General features: G+C 42.6%; 1 protein-coding gene across 1 annotated transcript in view; it reads right to left on the reverse strand.

Moving 5' to 3' along the window:
• Positions 1 to 1,938: 1,938 nt before the first annotated feature.
• Positions 1,939 to 12,356, reverse strand: part of LOC144734544 (calpain-5-like) — a 21,275-nt gene continuing 10,857 nt past the window's right edge. The window contains exons 2-4 of the mRNA XM_078616790.1: positions 11,679 to 11,882; positions 8,087 to 8,223; positions 1,939 to 2,881 (exon numbers count right to left, since the gene is read on the reverse strand). Of these exons, the coding sequence (XP_078472916.1) occupies positions 2,696 to 2,881; positions 8,087 to 8,223; positions 11,679 to 11,882 (527 nt within the window). The 3' untranslated portion in view covers positions 1,939 to 2,695. The remainder of the gene's footprint in view (positions 2,882 to 8,086; positions 8,224 to 11,678; positions 11,883 to 12,356) is intronic.

Raw genomic sequence — 12,356 nt, forward strand, 5'->3', positions numbered from 1 at the left:
CGTGTAAAAAATATATGTATTTATATATTAAAGCGAAAGTAACGATTTAGTGACACCACGCAGCTTTATGTATATAACATCGGTACAGTATTATGGATGGGGGAAGTGCAAAGGGGTTTGTAGTAATGTTGTCCTAAAGAACTCCACTCAGCCTCTCAACACGTTCACATCATGGGACCATTTCGGCAAACAAAACAGGGGGTGTAAAGATGTTTAAACACCAAATAGAAACCTTTTTGCAAGGAATCAAGGACTGCATTGACCACACGTACGTGTGATTAATATGCAAACAAACGTGTTCTGATAATACATTAATTAATTCTAGATTTGGGGTTTTCGTGACTGCAAGGACTCATACTCGGTAAAGTCACGTAGGTGAAAAAATTAAATATAAAATAAGAATAAAAAGAAAGAATAAAATAGATTTAGTTATTTCTATTTTATTCTTTATTTTTATTCTCATTTTTTATTTTCACTTACGTGACTTTACCGAAAGAACCAAAGAGTATGATACATGCATTGCCTTTTTGAAATCGACGAAGGCTGTCTATGGTGTAGGCCAATCAGTTTCAAAGACAACGCATTTCTCATTATCTGAACGTGTTGTTTGCACGTTTATCGCATGTACGTGTGGTTAATGCAGATTTAATTCCTTGCAAAAGGTTTCTATTTGGCTTTTGAACATCGTGGTTTATTGCCAGAGAGGCCAAGCACTGGTCATCAAAAAAAATACATTTTTTTTCTGACCTGGACTTTTGCATCTGTTCTAGACTAATTTCAGGGTGCTGATTCCAAATCTGATCTCAGATTTGCTCTATCACATCTCATTTTATGCTATCGGCATACCCCATTTTCATTGATTTACCCGAAATTAACTCTGTCACTTAAGTTGTTGCGAGTCAGTGACTGCTTTAGTGTTAAAATATGGTGCTGTATTTTTAGGATAGTGTGTTTATAATATCATTTTATGTAGATATCCACATTTATTTAATATTTTTCTTCTGCAGTTTTTATTGAAAATGCAATATTTGATACGACAAAAACTGATGCAAGATTTGAAATCGGCACCCCAAAATTACCTTAAAACCGTTGGAATACCTTATGCCAGAAGAAGTGTGTTGACCAGTGTTATTTTTCATACGTTAACATGCTCACGCCACGCCGCACAGATTACGTGTATCCCTGCCTCTTTCGCACACGCATACGAGACGCACACCGATTTCTGTCCAACATTTCTGTGCCTTCATTCGGTGATCGCGCTACGATCGGTCCGAGATATGCATCTGCCCAAGCCGATTCCATAAACACCGATCTTGTACCTTTGTGGTGAAATGCTTTTGATTTCACCACGTGACCGAGTTGTTGTTTTTGAATTGATTCCTATTTGCTTCATCGCTCTACCGTGTTCAACTTGTTTTTATGGTTGGTCATTTATTTGATCCCTAGGTCACCCTTGCAACTGAAACTCATGGTCTCTTGATTTCTCACCCGGTCATACAAAATAAACTTGACTTACATCATGGAATACGTTTTTTGCCGGTATCAAAGTATGAAAAATAAGAATGTGTTTTACCCTTTCTGGCAATGAAACAGGAGGTGTTAAGATGTTAAAACAACAAATAGATTCATTTTGCCGGGAATCAAGTTCGCATTAACCACCCGTAACTGTGGTAAACATGCAAACACAAACATGCTCTGATAACATACGGCATTGTCTTTGAAACTGATTGGCAGAGGTGTGGACTCGAGTCATGTGACTTGGACTCGAGTCAGACTCGAGTCATGAATTTGATGACTTGCGACTCGACTTGGACTTGCATAACAATGACTTTGTCCCACCTATGAGATGTGGACTCGAGTCATGTGACTTGGACTCGAGTCAGACTCGAGTCATGAATTTGATGACTTGCGACTCGACTTGGACTTGCATAACAATGACTTTGTCCCACCTCTGCTGATTGGCCTACACCAAAGACAGCCTTCTTGATGGCCCAGTCTCACCAGAGTCAGACCAGAGAACGCCAAAAGGCGAACGCGTACTTTTATTGCCAGAAATGGTCAAACATATTCTTGCTTTTCATACTTTGACTTGACAGATGCAAAGCGAGGAATTTGATCAGCCTCAGCACGAACCCACTCATCGTCTTTATTTCATACTGGACGAATCCGATGAGCTATGAAGCTCTTTGGCACAGATGTTCAGCCACCACGCTCCACCACTGTCCTTCGTAGCCCAGCGTCCGGAACCCGTCGTGGTGCAGTTACACCGCCTACACACTCGATGGCGATACTGATTAACGCAGTTTCAACACTGACCCACAGCCTCAACACTGACACACAGAGACTCAACACTGACCCACACTCTCAACACTGACACACAGCCCCAACACTGCCAGCCTCAACACTGACACAGTCTCAACACTGACCCACAGCCATATTTGCAGACTGCCTTTTCCGAAAGTGGCCATCAGGGGGCGCAATAAGCCAATCTTGGCCAATGGACGCCTTGCTCGTCACAAGTGACGGTACAGCCTCAATGTCCACGCCATCCCAATTACCCACAGATCCAATTGCCTCTTATCCGTGCTGCTTCTTGCTCATGAGCAAATTTGGAAGATCTCTCGGGGGTTGGCGGTGCGCGAGGTGAGGTGGGAGGGGAGGGGGGAAGGGGGTTCGTGGGTTCGTGGTCCCGGGCTCAGAGCGCCGTGATGTCGTCGCTGCACCGCACGTGCACCATGACGGTGCCGCCGCCGCTGCCACCGCCGCCACCGCCGCCCTCCCGCGTCTCCAGCTGCAGCGTGTGCTCGTCTTCGGCCTGGTTCAGTTCCGGCAGCCCCACCTCGCCAAGAAGCTCGTCCTTGAGCCAGTGGCTTGACCACACCTGGCCGGAGGAGACGACGAGCGGGTCCGGCAGTCAGGGCCACCTTTAGAGGCTTGCGGAATAATAAAACATCGATTCACCGCGATAGCCCCCCCGCCACCCACCTCTAACGGGGGTGAGAACCAGAGGTCGCAAACGGGTTTTGATTCCTTACCCGTACCCGTACCCGGCCACACCAGGGTCGCAAATGGGTACTCTACCCGTACCCGTACCCTACCCGAAATGAGTGACAAACGGTTACTCACCAGTGACTCACGGCCTACCCGTACCCGTACCCGGCCGCACCAGGGTCGCAAACGGGTACCCGTACCCTGCCGGGTACGGGTAGCCGGGTATCGGGTAGGGTACGGGTATCGGGTACCCGGTTGCTACCTCTGGCTTGGTGTCAAGGAAGGCCGTGCGATCGCCACCGACGTCTCTGCGCAGAGAGAATGCGGCTCGAGCGGAGTGCGGTGGGGGGGGGGGGTGATGGAGGGATGGAGGGAGGATGAAGATGAGGTGGGAAGTAAAGGACGCTCCGAGTCGCCGGGACAGTTCCATGGGGGACCCGCGTACAAATTGCGCTGCGGCGGCTAGGAGATGTTAACTATCTCGCCTGGTATACAGGAGGTTGCGACCTCTGGTGAGAACTCGAAGTGACCAGGACAAGAGTCTCAATGTCAAGAGGGACCCGGGGAATTACAGCGCGATATAAAACTGTTCGTAACAAAAAACGATAAACAATTTTTATTTCACCAGGTAAGGCCCACTGAGCTATGCAACTATTTTTTTTCATAAGCGACATGGTTACACAAATGATAGCTCAACGAAGTGGGTTATCATCATCGCGTGCAAATTTATAGCAGGCAAATATGCATGTTTATAAAAAGTCGAGGGAAAAACCAGAGGACACGGAGACAAATCCATGCAACCACGGGGAGAGAGAGACACGCGCAAACTCCAAATATACAGGCGTTGGGGGTCTGGATCGAACCCACGACCTCCTGTATACCAGGCGAGGGAGTTAACATCTCCTAGCCACCGTGATGATGATAAGAGAGAGAAAGAGATGCAAACTCCAAATATACAGCAGACGTCAGGGTCGGGATCGAGATCAAACCCACGACCTCCTGCATATCAGGCGAGGGAGATCATATCTCGCCACCGCATCGCGCCAAATATACTATGCCGATCATCGCCCCATTCTAGAAACAAACTTGGCGGGACCCTGTTGAACAAGTAGTCATGAAACTCGAGTGAGGCTTTTAACAAATAATAATCCTTTACAATTACCAAGTGAGTGGTGTATTACATCCGTAGATTCCAATGGGCCACCACCATCGGGATGTGGAGGCCAGGGTAAATAAGTCATATTAAAAAATACTTTATTTTTTAAACACGCTTTAATGAAATGTACCGTACGAGTAATGGCAGAACTCCACGACTCCAGGAAGTGGACCGTGGTGATTTACAGCCAACGTCAGTTGAGCGTGGACAATTAGACCCAAGCCGAAACATAACATGTAAAAATGAATATTAAAAATACTTTTTTTATTTCTTTTGATAGAATATAGTATTGTCATCAGTATGACATAAGTATATCAAGTTTGCAGTCGATACCACATTGGGAAGTGGGTTAAAATTGAGCTACACGATTTGAGGATACAACAACGACAACAACAACAGACAGAGTGAGTTAAATAAAAGCGTGACATTTTAAAAAGGTGTGTTTTCAAGACGGGACTTAAATAGCTATGGGACCTATGCATTGTCTTGTTTCAAAGGCAACGCATATACGGTATTATCCGAGCGTGTTTGTTTTGCAAGTACTTGGTGCATTTGGTGCCTTGCAAAATTGAATGATACAGGTACAAGTCACTTGGATGACGATGGAATTATACAGATAATGACAATGAAATAATGCAAGTACAAGTCACCTGGATGACAATGGAATAATACAGATAATGACAATGAAATAATACAAGTACAAGTCACCTGAATGACAATGGAATAATACAAATAATGACAATGAAATAATGCAAGTACAAGTCACCTGGATGACAATGGAATAATACAGATAATGACAATGAAATAATACAAGTACAAGTCACCTGGATGACAATGGAATAATACAGATAATGACAATGAAATAATACAAGTACAAGTCACCTGAATGACAATGGAATAATGCAAATAATGACAATGAAATAATACAAGTACAAGTCACCTGGATGACAATGGAATAATGCAAATAATGACAATGAAATAATACAAGTGCAAGTCACCTGGATGACAATGGAATAATGCAAATAATGACAATGAAATAATACAAGTACAAGTCACCTGAATGACAATGGAATAATGCAAATAATGACAATGAAATAATACAAGTACAAGTCACCTGGATGACAATGGAATAATACAGATAATGACAATGAAATAATACAAGTACAAGTCACCTGGATGACAATGGAATAATACAGATAATGACAATGAAATAATACAAGTACAAGTCACCTGGATGACAATGGAATAATACAGATAATGACAATGAAATAATGCAAGTACAAGTCACCTGGATGACAATGGAATAATACAGATAATGACAATGAAATAATACAAGTACAAGTCACCTGAATGACAATGGAATAATGCAAATAATGACAATGAAATAATACAAGTACAAGTCACCTGGATGACAATGGAATAATGCAAATAATGACAATGAAATAATACAAGTGCAAGTCACCTGGATGACAATGGAATAATGCAAATAATGACAATGAAATAATACAAGTACAAGTCACCTGAATGACAATGGAATAATGCAAATAATGACAATGAAATAATACAAGTACAAGTCACCTGGATGACAATGGAATAATACAGATAATGACAATGAAATAATACAAGTACAAGTCACCTGAATGACAATGGAATAATGCAAATAATGACAATGAAATAATACAAGTGCAAGTCACCTGGATGACAATGGAATAATACAGATAATGACAATGAAATAATACAAGTACAAGTCACCTGAATGACAATGGAATTATACAGATAATGACAATGAAATAATACAAGTACAAGTCACCTGAATGACAATGGAATAATGCAAATAATGACAATGAAATAATACAAGTGCAAGTCACCTGAATGACAATGGAATTATACAGATAATGACAATGAAATAATGCAAGTACAAGTCACCTGGATGACAATGGAATAATACAGATAATGACAATGAAATAATACAAGTACAAGTCACCTGAATGACAATGGAATAATGCAAATAATGACAATGAAATAATACAAGTGCAAGTCACCTGAATGACAATGGAATAATGCAAATAATGACAATGAAATAATGCAAGTACAAGTCACCTGGATGACAATGGAATAATACAGATAATGACAATGAAATAATACAAGTACAAGTCACCTGGATGACAATGGAATAATGCAAATAATGACAATGAAATAATACAAGTACAAGTCACCTGGATGACAATGGCATAATACAGATAATGACAATGAAATTATACAAGTACAAGTCACCTGGATGACAATGGAATAATACAAATAATGACAATGAAATAATACAAGTGCAAGTCACCTGGATGACAATGGAATAATGCAAATAATGACAATGAAATAATACAAGTGCAAGTCACCTGGATGACAATGGCATAATACAGATAATGACAATGAAATAATACAAGTGCAAGTCACCTGGATGACAATGGAATAATGCAAATAATGACAATGAAATAATACAAGTGCAAGTCACCTGAATGACAATGGAATAATACAGATAATGACAATGAAACAATACAAGTGCAAGTCACCTGAATGACAATGGAATAATGCAAATAATGACAATGAAATAATACAAGTGCAAGTCACCTGAATGACAATGGAATAATACAGATAATGACAATGAAATAATACAAGTACAAGTCACCTGAATGACAATGGAATAATACAGATAATGACAATGAAATAATACAAGTGCAAGTCACCTGGATGACAATGGAATAATACAGATAATGACAATGAAATAATACAAGTGCAAGTCACCTGAATGACAATGGAATAATGCAAATAATGACAATGAAATAATACAAGTGCAAGTCACCTGAATGACAATGGAATAATACAGATAATGACAATGAAATAATGCAAGTACAAGTCACCTGAATGACAATGGAATAATACAAATAATGACAATGAAATAATACAAGTACAAGTCACCTGGATGACAATGGAATAATACAGATAATGACAATGAAATAATACAAGTACAAGTCACCTGGATGACAATGGAATAATACAGATAATGACAATGAAATAATGCAAGTGCAAGTCACCTGAATGACAATGGAATAATACAGATAACGACAATGAAATAATACAAGTACAAGTCACCTGGATGACAATGGAATAATACAGATAATGACAATGAAATAATGCAAGTGCAAGTCACCTGAATGACAATGGAATAATACAGATAATGACAATGAAATAATATAAGTGCAAGTCACCTGGGTGATAATACAATAATACAGATAATGATAATTGGTTTTTTACCCTTCTATCTGGCAACAAAACTGACACCTTTTTTACAAGGAGTCATGTTTACATAGACCACAATACCTGCAGTCATAATGCAAACAAAAAACACAACTTTGATAATGTATGCACTATCCTTGAAGTTGATTGGTCCACACCCGAGACAGCTTTCCTTAGAGCCTAGTCTCACATTGGCGTCATCTGGTCCAACCCATGTGAGACTAGGCTCTAAGGAAAGCTGTCTCTGGTGTGGACCAATCAACTTCAAGGACAGTGCATACATTATCAGAGTTATGTTTTTGTTGGCATTATGACGGCAGGTATTGTGGTCTATGTAAACATGACTCCTTGTAAAAAAGGTGTCAGTTTTGTTGGCAGATAGAAGGGTAAAAAACCAATTATCATATTTTTACTGGCAAATGAGGTTCCAATGGAATACAGATAATGACAATGTAATAATACAGGTACAAGTCACCTGAATGACAATGTAATAATACAGATAATGACAATAGAATAATACAGGTACAAGTCACCTGGGTGATAATGTAATAATACAGATAATGACAATGAAATAATAACAGGTACAAGTCACTTGGATGACAATAGAATAATACAAATAATGACAATGAAATAATAACAGGTACAAGTCACCTGTATGACGATGGGCTTGTCTGGCCTGCGCTGGTAGAAGATGGCCCTCGTGTTGAAGGCCGCCTCCTGCGTGCCCTTGAAGACGTCAGACTTCACCCGCACGTCCTCGCAGATGATCACTCCGTACGGGCTGATGCCTGGCGGGAGTTCAGAGGTCAGAGCACCTAGGCGGCAGCGTTAGGAAAAAAATTAACCCGTAAAAACAAAGTTTTTCACTATAAATCCTTTATATGCGTGGCGGCTAGAGTCTTCTCGTCCTCTGGCTTGAGATGGCTGCCACCTATGGGTCAGATGATTGCCTGCCACCATTAAGCAATTGGTAATTAAATATTTTAAAAAATTCCTAACAGTGTACAATTTTAGAAACATTTTTTACGAAAATACATTGTCACACACAACGAGTCTGTGTGCAAAATGTCAGCTCGATTGGATCACGGGAAGTGGGTTAAAAAACGACCGAAAGATTTGCACGGCCGTAAGCGGACAAGCAAGCAAGCAAGTGAACTTAATAAAAAGGATTTTAAAACATTTGGTCCCTGCCATGGGAATGTGGAATTTCCACCGCTGGCTGCACGACCTAGCAGATGATCACTCCGTACGGGCTGATACCTGGGCAAGACGTCGCGCTCTTAACTTCTGGTGGGACCGGGAGGTGCGCGTTGGTGACATGCGGTCAGAGGTCAGAGCACCCAGCTGGCAGCATATAAGAAAATGTTTGTGCCTGTCATGGGAATGTGGAATTTCCACCGCTGGCTCCAGGGACCAACAACGCAGCTTTGCGTCATCGCCGTTACCATCGGCTGCGTCTTTGCGGGCACCGCTCGACGTTGCAACTCCCTCCTGCCATCACCGTCCCGTTCCCCCCAGCTGCAATAAGAGGATCAGTGGCAAAAGGCCGCGCCTCCGATGAGCGCGGTTGGCTACGTACGGTGCGAAAGAAGTTCAACAAACACACATACATGTAATTGTGAGAACCCCGTTCAGTTCGAGAAACACGTTGTGCTCTTGCCTAGCTAACTCCTGCCTCAGCAGTTCTCCTTTTTAAATCCTTTATATTAAGTTCACTTGCTTGCTTGCGCGCTTACGGCCGTGCAAATCTTTCGGTCGTTTTTTAACCCACTTCCCGTGATCCAATCGAGCTGACATTTTTCACACAGACTCGTTGTGCGTGACAATTAATGTTCGTGAAAAATTTTTTCCAAAATTTTACACTTTTTAGGACAAAAATATTATATTTAATTACCAATTGCTTAATGCTACCATGCAATCATGTGACCCATAGGTGGCAGCCATCTCAAGCCAGAGGACGAAAGGACTCTAGCCGCCACGCATATAAAGGATTTATAGTATAAAACTTTGTTTTTACGGGTTATACTTGTTTTCACACTTTTATTTAACTCGCTCTGTCTGTTCTATCCTCAACTCTGTCTGTTGTCATATCCTCAAATCTTATAACTCAATTTTAACCCACTTCCCGATGTGGTATCGACTGCAAACTTGTGATACGTATGACATACTGATGACAATACTACATTCTATCATTAAAACAAATTTAAACGATCTTTTTTTATATGTTATGTTTCGGCTTGGGTCTAATTGTCCACACTCAACTGACGTTGGCTGTAATTGACCACGATCCCTTACGTTATAGCAAGCTTCGGGGCCACTTCCTGGAGTCGTGGAGTTCTGCCATTACTAGTACATTTCATAAAAGCGTGTTTAAAAAAAAGTATTTTAAAATATTACTTATCTCCCTCCACATTTAGAATCAATGTCACGCATTTAGAGTATTTGGCTACGATACATTATCACGCAACGATAAGCCACTTTGTTGAGCCGTCATTTGTGATAGCCAGGTCGTTTCTGAAAAAGAGCTACAGAACATAACTCACTGGGCCTTACCTAGTAAAATAAATGAAATAGTTTAATTTGATTTGGCATCTCATCTCAATCCTCCCCCCTACCTCTCTGTGCGAGCCGCATATGGCGTCCCTTGATACGAGCTCACTTCATGACCTATTTAAAATATGTTGTATTTATATTACTTGGTAATAAGGCCAACTGAATTGGAAAATTATAGCAGCCAAATACTCGAAACGCGTGATGTCGATTCTAAATGTGGAGGGGGAAACCCGGAAGACCCGGAGGAAAATCCACGCGACCACGGGGAGAGAGAGGGAGAGAAACACGAAAACTGCAAATATACAGCAGGCGTCAGGGTCGGGAGCGAACCCACGACCTTCTGTATACCAGGCGAGGTAGTTAACATCTAGCCACCGTGGCGCCCCTAACCCAAAGCACGCGGCCTAACCCAAAAAAAACCGTGACTATAAAAACCGAACTTTATTTCTTAAGGCAAGGCGGACATACAACCGCCAATCATTTACGAACCATTACCAGTCCTCAAATGTGTAACCGCATTGAGATGATTATTAATGGGCCGCTTTGTTGAGCTATCATTTGTGGCCAGGTCGTTTCTGAAAAATAAGTAAATACCTGGGTGGCCTTTGCCTGGAAGGATGGGGATGGTTTAATGTTGTATTTGTGTGTTTGGGTGATTTGTTTACCTTTCTTGAACTTTGCACTGCTATCGTGTTTTTGTACCGTTTGTTATTGTAACGTTCTGACCCCGTGCCCATACTGTTTCAAGTTTCAAGTTCATTTATTAGGTGTAGCCCTGTGAGCCATTCGGCTCTTGAATCGGGTGCAACCGCAACAAAAAAAAACATGAACAAAAAACATCTTAAAGTGAATATGTGACTAAGTGCAAACAGAAAATCCAAGAAAAGACAGCAAAATATTGCAGAAAAAACCGTACACCAACGCTGTGTGCAAAAATCCCAGTGGGATGCAAGTCAAACAACAACAACAACAACCACAAGACAACTTAGATTAAGGCCATCAGTATAACTCTGTACTACAACAAACAAACATGGCTAAACCAAAAAACTTTTCGAAATCACCAAAATAAAGCTATGGACATCTGTGACAAAAGAGCTTCATGGCTCATCGGATTCCTGCTGCCAGTATAAATACAATATTACAGGTAGGAACAACAGGTTCCACACTGCCCACCAGGGATTATTTGTCTGTCTGTCGTGCATATTTGTCTGTCGTGCACGAATGCGCTGTCCAACCAAGTTCCTACCTGCCCACTCCGAAGGAACGTGTTCTGATTCTGTTAGGCCACGTGGCGGAGCGACGGGGCAGTTGAGTGTGGATTTAAAGCTTTCGTAACTGCAGGGATTCATCTTCATGGTTCTTTCGGTAAAGTCACGTAGAATGGAAATAATAAAATAATAAACCATAATAAAATAATTCTCACGACGTTTCGGCCACAACGCAAGCAGCCGTCCTCAGGTGGAGAACAGGTCTGAGAACAGGTCTGTCTTCTCGACGGCTGCTTTCGTTGTGGCCGAAACGTCGTGAGAATTATTTTATTATGTTTTATTTTTATTATTATTTCCCTTCTACGTGACTTTACCGAAAGAACCAAGAAGACAGTTGAGTGTGGTTCGTTCCGCGGTGCGGCGAGTGCCACGCGGTGTGATGGGGGCCGTAGAGAGGGTGGGTTGGTGGGGGGAGACAACACCTGTCTTGCCGGGGACCTTGGCAGCGCGAAGGTGAACGGTGACCACCCTCACCGGGGGCCGATGGAACACGACCCAGCACGACTCGAGCGGACTGTCCTTGGTCAGCTCCCTGCGCCGCCACCGACGGCGACAAAAAACCCGGCACGGCTCTCTCAGCAGCAGCAGCGGCAGCAACGGCCGCGCCTCCGATTTAGCGCGGCTGGCTTACGTACGGCGGGAAAGAAGTTCTACGTACGTGTGGATGCTCGCAGCGACCCGCAGGCGAACCGGTGCTGCTACAAACCACCGCGATGACCACCACCACCGCCGCCAGCAGCAACAACAGCAACAACAACAGCAGCAGCAGCAGCAATGATCTACTCCGCCAACAGCTGCTCATCCAACAACCTCGGCTACCAGGTCATCCTCCACCGAAGACGGCCCGGCTCTCAGGGGCCGTGACTCCACTCACAGCAAGCCGCGGGTCAACTGGTGCTACTGCAGCCACCACCACAACCACCACCACCACCAGCAACAACACTTACAGCAGCAGCAACGATCTACTCATCCAACCACCCCGGCTACCAAGTCAACCTCCATCGCCAACGGATCCCCGTGATAACGGCCCGTCTCCGCTAAGCGGACGGTGTTTAAACTAAACTATTTTATTTATCGGCTAAAGCCCACCGAGCTCTGAG

The sequence above is a fragment of the Lampetra planeri genome, chromosome 51 (genome assembly GCF_965212315.1).
Source record: "Lampetra planeri chromosome 51, kcLamPlan1.2.h2, whole genome shotgun sequence".
Classification (NCBI taxonomy): Eukaryota; Metazoa; Chordata; class Hyperoartia; order Petromyzontiformes; family Petromyzontidae; genus Lampetra; species Lampetra planeri.